The sequence below is a fragment of the Eublepharis macularius genome, chromosome 6 (genome assembly GCF_028583425.1).
Source record: "Eublepharis macularius isolate TG4126 chromosome 6, MPM_Emac_v1.0, whole genome shotgun sequence".
Classification (NCBI taxonomy): Eukaryota; Metazoa; Chordata; class Lepidosauria; order Squamata; family Eublepharidae; genus Eublepharis; species Eublepharis macularius.
In genome coordinates, this window is record NC_072795.1 from 120,839,663 (window position 1) to 120,853,514 (window position 13,852).

Sequence of the window (13,852 nt, forward strand, 5' to 3'; positions counted from 1 at the left end):
TGCATACAAAGCAGAAGCTCTTCCACAGAGCTACAGCCTTACTCATGGAGGGAGGAGGAGGTAGACACCACACCACTATTTCCTCTCTCCTGGTTAGTCTTAAGAGTTAAAAGGTTCAAAGACACCGGCAAAATTGCGCCCTTTATACATTACCCATCTGACAGGGAAAGGCAGGGCTAGATCCTGTTGTAAAAGCAGGGCTAAATCCAAAGGGGAAAGGCCTGCTGTAAAATCTCCAGGCAGGAGATTGGCATGGGCACATTCACATGGAGCCAGGGCTGAGGAGATTCCTGGAATCTTTATAGGGCCAAGGTGCTTCTGACTGGTAAAGTAACAGGATTTTCTCCCTCACAGCCAGTCTAATTGCTGACAGGAATTCTGGAGGTATAACACGCTCAGGGGAACACTTACGTGGCCCTCCTAGGCTTGTCGGCTGGAGCTCTGGGTGTCTGGATTATGTTTCAGCCGTGTTTCTCCTGCCAGGAGATTGGCAAGTGCGTTGCGTTGTTTCCCGCCAAAATTGAGCTCCACCAGGTGGCGCTGTTCTCAGCTGGCTGGCTGAGGCACGCTGTTTTAACAAGCTCCCTCTGTGGAAGATGGAGCTGTTGAGAGGCCTGCGTCTCTTCCAAGGCCATTTCCTTGCCGGGGAACACATACAGCCTCAGAGGCATGTTGGTGCCGGCTGGGCCTGTTCCCGCCATCGGTAGGACGGCACTCCATGGGAACAGCCCAAATTCTCCTTGCCAGGGAACCCATACAGCCTCAGAGGCATGCTGGTGCTGGCTGGGCCTGTTCCCGCCACCGGAAGGATGGCTCTCCGTGGGAACAGCCCAAATTCTTCTCCATGAAGCTTTCCTCAGAGTCCGATGACTCTCTAGAGACCATCTCTTCCTCTTCTTTTCTTTCTTTGGCAAGAGGAGCAAAAGAAGAGGAAATGGGAGTAGAGTAAGGTAATGAAGTAAGTAAGGAGTAAGGTAAAGAATGATTTGAGGAAGAAGAAAGATAAACAAGAGATAGAGAGAAAAAAGGCAGCAGAGCTAGTCTGCTGCAGAACTGCTCTCCCTGGAGGCAGGAACAGAACTGAAGAGAGGGTGGTCCCACAGGCTAGACAGGAAGAGGAAGAAAGTTAGTTCCTGCCTCCCTGATTGGATGGTGGGAATCACCCAAGATGTCCTCCGCCTCAGAGGGAGAAGACATGGACCTGCAGACAAATGTGACACTCTTATAAAAGGCACTGGCATCAATGAAGTACTTTTAATATGCTTTAATTAAAAAAATGTATTTCAGGCTACCATTTGATAATGAACTGATCTGCTGCAGTTAAGGACAATAATACACTCATACTGAGAACTGTACCATCAAGTCTGATGCTGATAGGTTATTCCCAAACAAGCCAACATCATAGTTACCTTCAGATTATCCTTTTTATCCATCCTGAGCCTTTTCCTAGGTGCTTCCTGAACTTCCAATTCTTCCATAGGTTCCTTTGTCCTCTTTATTGGATGCCTTTTATTACCTTGGAGTGGAGGGGGGATGGGGAAACTTACATCAGAAAGAGCTAAAGCTCACTCAGAAGTCAACGTGAACTGATCTAGTTACATCACTGCTCCAACAAATTTTAATAAATGTGATGAACTCTCAGCAACCTGAGGCTCACAGCTTCGATTCCTAAAATTAGTTTTACAGAACAAAGCCCTCAACACTTAACTTCAGTTAATCAAAACAAAATATGGTTAAGACAACATTCATTTCCAATGTCAAGAAGTTATCAGTTGATCCGCCTGTAGTTCTCTCACTCATCTTCTGAATACATTTGTTTTAATAAGAAAGATTAAGCTGTTATATACAGTGTGAGTTAAGTTACCTTTGTCTGTGAGATCAGTAACGTGATGAACCATTACTCTCAGGGTTTGGCAGATATACAGTACGTAAATGTACCTCGTACAAAACCCAGGGAAATATCATTTAAAACGTTTTGTGTCAGTCAATGCTTGGACCACTAAAAATCATTAAGAAGAGTTTTCAGCACTTCACCGATTTACATACAATGTTGGAATCAATTTAAAATACTGCTATATTACATGGATGTAACTCCCAGATGATCAGCTCATTCACACAGTCTCAGTAACTGCTTTTGTTAATTTCCTAGTTCTACAGTGGATATTTAACATGGAGCTAAAGGGCAGTATTCAAGTACTTTGAAGACCACCTGCTGTTTTGACAGAATTTCAATCTTCTGAACGCATTTTAAACAATCCACAAACAGATTATCGCAAAATAGGCTATTTAAAAGCTAAGGATAACTGTTCAGGGATGTTTGGTATCATCTAGGATGTTTAAACATACTACAGCCAGCATTTATTATACACGCAAACATTTTCTTCACATGTATTGAAGAAATCTAGACTAGGACACAGTAACGTTTAATTGCAGACTGCTAAAAAGGTGCTCAAATATGAAAGACATCTTGTATAGACTGCAGAGATTTGGAATAAGCAATTTTCATTTTAATTATGTTGTAGTATGAAAACTATCAGGAAGTTGAACAAAATGCAGCACTACAGCACTCAAATCCATAAAATTCTAAAGCCAAATGTGCACAACACTGGAGAGGGGGGGGAAAGTATGATTTTTAAGCAATTACACATTAAACGATTAATTATAATGAACCAATAGTACACAGCACATTTCAATTACTTCTGGATCTTGATCTCCTTTTAGGTGACTCTTGAAACACTTTACGTTTGGCCTCTCCCATACTCTTCTGTGATGAACCTTGAGAAATACAGAACGTGGTGTAGTGTTGTTGTTTTGTTTTTAAATTGACATCCAAATATTTTACACATTAAGACAGAGCTGTAAACTTTCCCACAAGGTATTTCACACACAGATAACAAAACTGACTGCACTTTTTATACATTTTTTTTTCAAATCTGACAAACCTGTCAAACACATCCTCACCCCTTTCACAGCCCAAAGCAGCAACCTCTTGGATTAAAATTTCGGTATTCATCTATAATCTAAAGAAATTAATGTAATATTGCACACCCACACGCACACACAACCACACATAATGATGTTGTTGTTAACCAAGACAGATCATAAATAATACTCCATTTTTACTTCACATAAATTAGCTATTCCAAAGAATTTGTATAATTATATCAGGATGTTAAGCAAAGTATTCATTAAGAGCCTAACTAAACAAATACCTTGCAGGCTATAATAATATTCTAGAAGCCCAGCATTATGCAATTATATATTTATCCTTTGGAAACATATACTTCCTGTGCTAATACATCTCAACAATTTCATGTGTTTTAAACAAAGGAAAATAAGATAGTGCAGTTGTCATTCTATGATTATTTTTAATAAAAACATTTATATTTAAATGCTAGATTTCCATTATCTTAATTTTATGGACAATGATACTAACGGCAGCTGCTTATAGACAAGAAGGGCATGAGAAACCAGCAATATCTAGACAGTAGGTTTACACAGAGCAGATCTGCAGAACAATGACCAAGAAATGCAGACATTATTGACTTCATTGTAAAGACTGCATTCAGTATTATTGGCACAACACACCAAAAATGTGAACTGGAGAACAGCAAAGGCTGTTCTCCCTACAAGTCTCAAACTGTGTGCTTAGTTCAACATCGCTACATATATTAAACTTAGTTAGAGTATACTAGCACAGTTTTACGTTTACCAGTGTCTTCTTCAGATTTGGGAGAGGTCACTATGGCAAATTTTGTGTTATAGCGCGCTTTCTGTTTTTCACTAAGCATATTCCACTGTGATTCCAGCAGCTCTTCGATTTCATCACTTGAGGCATCTTGATGTTCAGCAATCACCTGAACAAACACAACAGACTTGTTGAAAGCAGGCATTAAAATAGCTATTTTGAACTATTGCTTTCCTTCTATAATTGAACATCAGGGACATACATGGCTACCTTATACTGAGCCATACTACTGGTTTATCTAGCTCTGTATTCTTGACTGATCGCTATGGATATCTGAGGCAAAGAAAGACATTTCCCAAACCCTGCCACCCAATACCCTTAACAGGAGATGCTGAGAATGAAACAGGGTTCAGCACTTTAAAATATGTACTATACAACTGAGCTATGACAAGTACTAGATTAGATTAACAACGCAATCCTATGCAGTTGTTCCAGACTAAGTCCACAGAAGCCTTTCAAGGTTAGCTTATAGGATCCACACAGAAAGGATGGGAAAATATTTATACATATGGTCAGCAGGAAAAGCACCGCATATTTTGTAATCACATGATAAGAAGCTATACAATCTGTCAGTCCAGTATAAAGTAAATGAGTTGGAAATACCAAGGAGTTTGATCAGTCGGGAAAAGATTTGAATCTTGCCTCTGTCATGAACTTACTAGGTGAAGTTGCCTATGCAAGCTATTTTCTCTCAGCCAAACAATCTGCAATATGAGGTAAGTAATTCTCACCTATTTTACATGGCTGTTTTTAAGGATTACAGGAATGTATGTGAAACAATTTGAAACACTTTAAAATATTATACAAATAGCTATTTTGAGATAGTTAAGCATACAGACTTCACTTTTACCTTCAACAATGAAGGAAGGTGAACACAACTTTTCAAACCACGAACAAAAGAAAAAGACTGGAGCTCTTTTTCCAGTGAGGAAAAGAGATGAAGAAAATAACTTATTTACCAATTTCTTTATATAATTAAAAATATTTCTACTATCTCTCCATCGCTGAATATACATTATTTAAACCCTGAAACCTTTCATGAATCATTTGGAAGCAGACTGGTATCTTATTACTGACCAAAGATTTAAGTGCAATGTTCTACATAAAATAATCTTGATAACACTGAATCAGTGTATTTTCTTCTCCCTTAGATAAGACTTAATATGGGCATTTGTATCACATCAAAACGGCACACAACATCAAGAGTTACGTTAAAAACATAATATAGCTTATGTATTTAATTTCCTGTCACAAACAGGTTTTGTGTATAGCTTTCCAAAGAGTGGAGATTCTAATATTCTCTGGAACATGCATTGTAATTAATTCTAGAGTAGTTTATCCCAAAGATTAAAATCAACACACATACAAAAAATTAAGAAACTATTTTTAATGTATTTTCTACCAGATGAATTCTTCAAATGAATTTTTACCCGTATTTCTTTAATTAAGCCTGTAGCAAGTGCCAATAGAATCTTGAACTGGTCTTTCTCTCAGAGGTTCCAGGCCTCAAAAGTGAACCAATTACTTAATTGCAATAGCATTCCTAATATACGATTTGATAGTGGATCTTCCCACCAAATGAAGAGGCCATCTCATCAGGGGCGGAGAGATTCAGATGTGATGGCTATAACATTTGGACAACAGTCCATCAAAAAGGGGGAAAAATTCACTCAGGGGAAAGGCAAAAAAAAAAAAAGGGCCTATGGGATAAGTCTACAGCCAGGAGCATCACATCTGCATTGGAGCAAAAATATGATCTCCTGCATAAAACACCCTGACCCTGACTTGCCTGTACAAGTTCAGGAACTCTGCTCTGGTTTTCATATATGACAACCCCCACAAATAAATTTAAAAAATCAAAGAAACTCTTCTCAAAGTTTACAAGGAATCCATCACTACTCAGACAGTGAAACATACTTTGCACATCTGTCTGACCCTGAAAGAGAGACCTAGAACGGATTAATAGGGGATCTAGATATGGATAAATGTGTACTCCCCACAAACTCATGCAGGCCATCTTTGCTGCCTTGGGACTAAGAAGAATCTGAAGGGAAAGGCTCCCAACTAGAAACATTAGCCCTCATAGGTAAAACCTCAGGTATATGTGATGGAATGGATAAATGGTGACATCCAAGTAGACTTCTTGAAGGTATAGGGATTCCAGGAATTTCCTTCCCTATAGATAAGCGTTCATCTCAAAGGGATAGAGGCCATGCATCTGTGGATGTTTTTAAATTCAAAATGGCTGACCACTCTTTGTCCTTCTTCAGAACTGCTTGTGGGGGGAAATGGAGTATATACTGCAAGAATTTTCCTGAGGGGACTGGTTCTAGGTCTGGATGAGATGATCCACAGCCCCTTGAGGCATTTGTATGAACATTCAGATCTGGGAGCTATCATGATACTCTCTGCAGTCTGATGTGAAAAGTGTTCACTCATGGTTGCAGAATCTTGTCATGATTGGAAGAGATTACTAATAACTGAACAGGCTGCTGAGAACAGTCGCCTATGTTCAGTCTCTTAGAAGAAGTCTTGCTGAGACTGACCTGAAACCTGTTCCTTTGGGAACCTGCTTTCAAATTTCCTGTTACTTGATTCTGATATGGCTATTGGCTTGACTCCATATGACTGATTTATTATAGACAATGGGTATGAGTAGGATTCAGGGAAGTTGCTGTTCTTTGAGATGTATGGGTTTTAATGTTTACATTCTATTGTGTTATTGGTTTTTAATATTTGTATATTTAAATTCATATTTTAATTTAATTTTAATATTTAATATATTTTAATATTGTAGTATTGATTTTAATGTTTGTATTTATATTATTTTAATACCAACATATACAATATTATATTATATGTATGCTGTAAACTGGTTCAAAAACTAAACATGGAGTTATATAAGTTAAATAAATAAATTAATAAATATTTGAATGGTCAGTGACCAAGCCTTTTTGACCAACCAAATGCCCAACTGTGGCTACAACAATCGAGCTAAGGCAGACCTCTCTGAAACATCACTACAAGACCAGAATCCAGCCTTTACATATTTCCCACTACACTTGTAATAAATCACCAAACACAAAGTAGTAAAAAAGAAGGAATATATCATCCAACAGGAAGACATTAAAAGCAATGCCTGCACCTCAAATCTCACAATTACAGCGAATATCTAAGAAGACAGAGGTGAAGGAAAGGATAATTATACACTAATTCCCTAAGAAAGAAGGAAGACCAAAAGACTTCAAGAAGAAAAGAACAATTTAATAGTGAGATTAAGATTACCAAGGAAACACTGCCACTCCTATCTCTAGAAGAACAAAACCTATGAAGATGGGAACTAGGAGGAGGCAAACAGAGAACACATATCCCAGAACCCTTTTTCCAGAGCTACACCTCTGTCTTGAACACTAGCAAGGAGAAGAAAGGGACTTGCTTCCTCTCCTCAGGGAGAGAGAAACCACTTGTAGCTGTTTTCTGCCTGCAGACAAAGCCAGACTATCACCTCTGTGTGCAGAGACTGGATGGGAACTTCTTCCAAATATAGCTTCTTAGACAAGTGTTTATAACACTACAGAATGTCCTAAGAGTAAGGAAGATGAATAAATATGCATCAGACTGCATAGGTCTCAGTAGGCACCATTGCTGCTCAGAGTAAAGACGCCTAAGAATCTTAGATGCAGAGAAGTTAGCCGTGTTAGTCTGTGGTAGCAAAATCAAAAAGAGTCCAGTAGCACCTTTAAGACTAACCAATTTTATTTTAGCATAAGCTTTCGAGAATCAAGTTCTCTTCGTCAGATGCCTGATACATCTGACGAAGAGAACTTGATTCTCGAAAGCTTATGCTAAAATAAAATTGGTTAGTCTTAAAGGTGCTACTGGACTCTTTTTGATTAAGAATCTTAGGACTGCAGCAGATCACAAGTGGAATCTAAGCTGGCAATGTGACGAGGCTGCAAGAAAGGCTAAAGTGATTTTAGGCTGCATTAAGCAAAGCATATTGGCCAAGAAAACACAAGAATTAATACTCCCACATTAGTCAGAAATAAGTTGGAACAGTGTACTTTAAAAAAAATAGACACGTTAGAATGGGTTCAGAAGAGGGTGATGAAGATGATTGGAGGGTCTGGAAAACAAGGTCTACGGAGAAAGCCTGAATGAACTGTGTATGTTTAGCCTGGGGTAGAACAGCATGAGAATGACTTCACTCTTTCATCACCTGACGGACCATCAAATGGAATAGCAGCTGAGTTCTCTGCCACTGCAGGGAGGTAGATTCCTCTTGAAAATTAGCAGAAGTTACCTCACAGGGTAGTTTAAAGATGTGACTCTACATCAATGGAATTTTCAAGCAGAGGCTGAACAGTCATCTTTCAAGAACATTTTAGCTTTGGGACTCTCGGAATGAAGCAGCGAGGGCACAGCAGCTGAGTTATGAGCTCTCTGTCGTGATCTTCCTGGCTCCTTGGGACTTGAGAATTTGGGCCCCCAAGACCCCCCCACAGAGAGGGGAGGCAGTCTAGAGCAAGTTGGAGGAGCTCAAGGGGACTGGCAACCCCCTGTGAAGCCCCCACAGCAGCTCAGACGGCAAGGACCAAGGAAGAAGCCAAAATGGCTACGAAGCTGCAGAATCCGAAAGTCTGACAAGCAAAAATAAAGCAGATGCCTGGCAAGACAAAGTAAAGACATCTGAAAGGCTGAACAAAAGCGAACCTACTAGACTTCCCATCATGTAAGAAGATTGTTTTATGACTTTACGAGGGCTAACCAGCTTGATAAAGAGAGGATTTATAAACCTCCAGCCGAGGCGGCCGCTTTTACGAATGCTGGGAGGTGGGAACTAGGCACGGAAGAGTGATTAAAAGACTCTCCAAGCAGGGAGCTGGAAAGCAATAAATTTCTGGAACTATAAACAACAGCAGAGCTTTCTACAACTTTGACGAGAGAGTCTTGACAAGTAACTTTAAAATGGCTTTTCTGGAAGGAATATTTCCTAAATTGCATGAAATTGCCAAGCTGATGGGCAAGTTATTAAGTAAAGCAGATGAGATGCTTGGATTGGAAATGGACAAAGACATCTTGAAAGATACTAAATCAGAAGAAATTTTCAAAGGGACAGACTTATCTGAAAGAAAATTAGAGCGGATTGATGAAAAGCTCAGTCTACAAAATGGAGTATACCAGTCCTTCTTTGTGAAAATACAAGTGACAAAAGAGCAACAAAGCAGAGCTGTGGGGAAGAAACCCAGCGTACTGCTTCTGAATGAAGAAAAAAGTATGCAACATATATTAAAAAAGAAAATAAAACAGAGAGACCACAGCATGTTTACTGACCCCTTCCAGAATTGGCTAGAAGTCACCTTTGGCTGAGCACTGGAAAGGAGGACTTGTTTTATCATGTTAGAGGAATTAAGAAGAAAACGAGAATGAAACTCTGATTATGATCCAATAGTACAAGTTTAATACAATGTCCTATGTGTATTTTTCTTTCTATCTTGTTATACTGTTTATGTGCTCTGAAGAGATTAGAGAGTGGGGGACTGAAGGGTCTTTAGAGCCTTCTGTCTTCACTATTATTTCTTGAAAGAGAGAAAGGAGGAGAAATGAAATTCAGATTATGACTCAGGGCTTGTTGCCTCTTTATGCTTAATGATGTTTAACACAGACTTATTGGAAGTTTAGATGTTTTATAACATGTTAGATATTGTATATTCACTGTTAAAAGACTAGAGATAATGTGACAACTGGGTCTTTGGAGTCTTCTTCGATTATTCCTAGAGCATAAATTAGTGTTAGACTGGTACAAAAATGTCTTTTTATATCGATATATAGTAATGGTCATTTATCTTTCCGCTCATATCCTCTGTCCTTTTCTTATATTCGGTTCCTGGAATGATTAAGGGATTAACACCCTTGGCTAAAATTCAAGGGATTGGAAATATTTCTTAAGATGAAATATACATAACATATATAAAAGAAAAAAAATGTAAGAAATTAGATAAGAAATAGAGTAAGTGGATAAAAAAGCAAAATTAAATGATTGGACAGATTAAAGGGGAAGGTTGAAGGCATAAGAGGCGATAGCTGGGTTATGCAGTGGCTTTCTTAATTTATGGATTGATGGTTATACTGGGGGGGAAATCTTTTTTTTTTTTTGAAGCATTGATTACATAATGAAGGTCTTGTACACGAATCTGTTACTGAAATGTTTTTTTCTTTTTGTAATCCCCTTTCCCATTATACAAACCTAATAAAAGATAATATACAAAAAAAGAGAGCATTTTAGCTTCGGATTTCCAGCACTGAGTGAGGGGAGGGTAAGATAAGGTGGCTCTATGACTCTATGTTTGCAAAGAAAAACTGGTGGGGATAGTATGTTGAGGACAGAGTACCTTAAGGATTCAAAAGTATATAAAAAGAAAAGTATCCCAGCTTATTATAGTACAATTCAAATGTCAGGATTATTATATATAATATGCAAGGATAATGCTATGATTATGCATCATATGAATCAGAGCCATGTCTTCTGGTATCCTGAGTTTTACAGCAAGAGCGAACTATCCAATTTTCTAGGAGTTATTTCATGGGATTACTCTATGTAACAAACACTTCAACGCAAACTGCCTTAAGAACTAATGTGCTGACTAATCCATCATCAAATCTAACTAAATAAACCTCCCCTAAATGGGTAAAGAAAGCCACAAAATGGGACCACCCACAGTCAAGCAGTCTCTGCTTGCTTGGAAGACTCACCAAATAAGCAAAACAAAACAAAAAAACCCCCTGTACATTACATGGGGCATAAGGATTGAAAATGTTCAGAAGTGATGCGATGTTCACATTAGCTATGTGTCAAATAAAGCAGTGGGTGCTACTTAACTTGTGATTCTCCTTACGTACGCACGCAGAAAAACATGATTTTATAAATAAATTTTAAAAAAATTTATATGGGGTGATGATGCTTCCTGGCCTATAGGAGACATAGGGTGTTGCAAGCAGTGGACGATGAGTAGAAGGGGATCAAAAGTAGAACAGAGAGGGATACAAAAGTGGCATGTTAAGGGCTCTTCAGAAAGCACCCTAGAAGAGAAGACTTCAGTTAGTTTCCCAATTATTTCTCTCTCCTTCCACCCCCAATTTCTCACAGGTCCACAATTTGTTTCATCTAATACTGAATGCCCTAGTGTATATAAGCAGGACAGCCAAAAGAGGCCATTTGACAAAGGATGGTATATACACTAGACACCTTGGAGCCAAGATACTGGAGAGCTTGGTACTAAAAGAAGGCATAAATGTAGTGACTATATTTGATACTTGGAAAGAGCGGTAGAATCAGTAGTATGTGACTGGATAAAATTCTACAGGAAGGATACGGAAGGCACGGGACCGGGGGGGGGGGATTGTTGATCTCTACATGAAAAGGGGGGTGGAACAGCAAGATTTTGGGTCCATTAGTGCCTTAAAGACCAACAAGATTTCCAGTGTGTAAGCTTTTGAGAGTCAAGCTTATACTCTGGATATCTTGTTGAACTTTTAAGGTGCTACTGGACTCTAATCTTGCTCTTGAAGATTAACACGCCTAAGAAGTTGGCCAATGGTAATAGTCAGATGTCTGATAAATGTTGGAAATGTAAACAGCATGAAGGTTCATTCTATCATATGTGGTGGACTTGTGATAAGGCAAAACAGTTCTGGGGGGATATAGTAAAGGTTATGTCGGATATTTTACAAAGGAATATAAATAAAACCCCGGAATTGTTGTTATTATGCATGAACCTAGAAGATTTTGATAAAATGGACAGAGTTATGGTATTTTATATGATTACGGCGGCCAGAATGTGTTATGCACAGTTGTGGAAGACTCAGAAGATACCATCTATGGAAGACTGGATTTTGAAAGTTCTGAATATGGCAGAAATGGACAAGTTAACCAGGAAATTGAAAGAACAAGAAGTATTGGAATATACATCAAGTTGGGAAAAATTTAAGAAATATGTGGAGAAAAAGTGGGACATGAAGGGGAAATTGTGGTCTTTGGATAGTTGTTAAGGGGGAGATAGAAACTTACTTAAGGTTAAAAGGGGGTATATTATTATATTTTACTGGATTAGTTTAGAGTTACAGAGTTATATTTTATAGTATTATAAAGTTAAGAGTAAGATAATATATTCATATGGGAAAGTATAAGATTGAATAATAAGGTTGTATGGGTAATAGGGAGTATATATGATATTTTAGGGATGTAATAGAAGTAATAGATTTACAATATAGATAACAGGTATTTAAGGAATAGTATATTACACACACACACACACATGTGTGTGTGTGTGTTTACTATATACTTACATAATTTTCATACTCTTAATTTAGGTAAGTATTATATTAAGATAGTTAATACAAATTAATAGATTAGACATTATATATACTATTATAGAATTTAAGAATTTATATATTCTTTAGACTAAGTTGGGGATGGAAAACTGTTGGGAGTCACTAGAAAAGGGGGGGGAAAGGATGGGGAAAATGCAATGGGGTGGAAAATGATAATGATTTATATGTTTATATTTGTAACCCATCCAATAAAAATTCTTTAAAAAAAAAAGAAAAAGAAGATTAACACAGCTGGAAACTATAGATGGAATAAACTCCTACCCCAAAATGGTATGGGTGAAAATACCAAGCCTGAAGTGTGCTATCATCTTGTTGACCAAGGCTCTGAAGGTGATGGAAGGGTGGAGGAAGAATTCAGAGAGGCTGCCAAGAGACAGTGCTGTATTTATAGGGGATTTCAACCCTGACATTGATTGGAAAATGCTCAAATCTCAGAAAGGTGAGAGCATTTCTAGACACGATGAAGGAATACACCCTGCAAGAGTTGTCATGGAGCCAACTAGAGGGCAAATTACTCAGGTCCCAAGTAGCACTCATAATCTACAGCAAAAAGTAAAAGTGGTGGAACCAGCGACCACAGGAGTATCAAATGCAACATATATGCAAACTTTAAGTTCCTGTAAAGTCCAATTCAGCCAATTTTAATTTCAAAAGAGGCACGTTTTTAAGGATGAGGGGTATCAGTTAAAATGAAATTGAAAAGAATCAGAAGACAGGTTCGTTTGGAGATTATTTAAAACCCCAATAAATAGAGGCTTGTCTAGAACGTCAAGCTTGGATTAGAAGGATAGAAATAATATCAAGGGGAGACCAAAGTGAAGACAAGAAAGCTGTAAAAGGCAAAAAAACCCTCCTTTAGGAATCAAAATCTAACCCAAATGGGGTAAATTTGAGGGAGCACAAACTGGCAAAAATAGTGTAAGACAGCAGTAAGACAAGCAGAAAAGACATTTGAGGAGCAGACTGCAAGAAACATTAGGACAAACTACTAGAGCTTCTTTAAATACATCAAAAGCAGAAAACTAGTAACTGTTAGATCATTAAATTACAAATTACTGAAGGGAGAGAGATTGCAGAGAAAATGAATGTATTCTTTGCATTTGTCTTCAGTGTGGAAGATGATGAGCAGATACCTGTCCCTGAACCTAGATTTTGTGTGTGAAAGACTGCGTCAAAGGTGTCCAAAGTAGTTCTAAGGCTATTTGACAAATTAAAAATGAAAACGCATTATATACTCCCCCAAATGTTTAAAGATCTCCATAATAAAATTGTCCACTATGAGGAAAACACCTAATTTTGTATGGACATCAAATCCCAACTCTTCACCACTTCAACTTGAGTTTATGCAATTAATGTTTGGGATCACTTTTTCCTAATGCACAGGCCTCCAAAACAAGTCTGTCAGTGTCCTCCGAATCTTTATGGAGCATACCGAAGTGGGTCAATAAGTGATTTCCAAAGTGGCTTGCTGCTTCAGAAATCTCTTATTTCCGACTATTTCCTGCTTCAGAAATTCCGAAGAGGGAAACCCGAATCTTTTGGTTGCATACCCCTATTCTACGTACCTGCTTTTTTGCATGCCCACTGAAAGGAACAGAAGGACTGCAAAACAAGAACACTCTGTGGCAGGTGGTTTCTTTTTAGCACAGGCAGATTCACAGACCCCTACCAAAAGTTCTCAATTGCCTCCTCTCCCTTCCCCTGCTTGATCCA

At 38.2% G+C, this 13,852-nt stretch overlaps 1 protein-coding gene across 4 annotated transcripts in view; it reads right to left on the minus strand.

The window, feature by feature from the left end:
• NSD2 (nuclear receptor binding SET domain protein 2) overlaps window positions 1-13,852 on the minus strand; it is a 122,295-nt gene that overhangs the window by 68,600 nt on the left and 39,843 nt on the right. For all 4 annotated transcript variants that reach the window (XM_054982700.1, XM_054982698.1, XM_054982699.1 and 1 more), the window contains 3 exons: window positions 3,713-3,857; window positions 2,698-2,775; window positions 1,410-1,516 (listed from right to left, as the gene is read on the minus strand). In XM_054982700.1, the coding sequence (XP_054838675.1) occupies window positions 1,410-1,516; window positions 2,698-2,775; window positions 3,713-3,857 (330 nt within the window). The remainder of the gene's footprint in view (window positions 1-1,409; window positions 1,517-2,697; window positions 2,776-3,712; window positions 3,858-13,852) is intronic.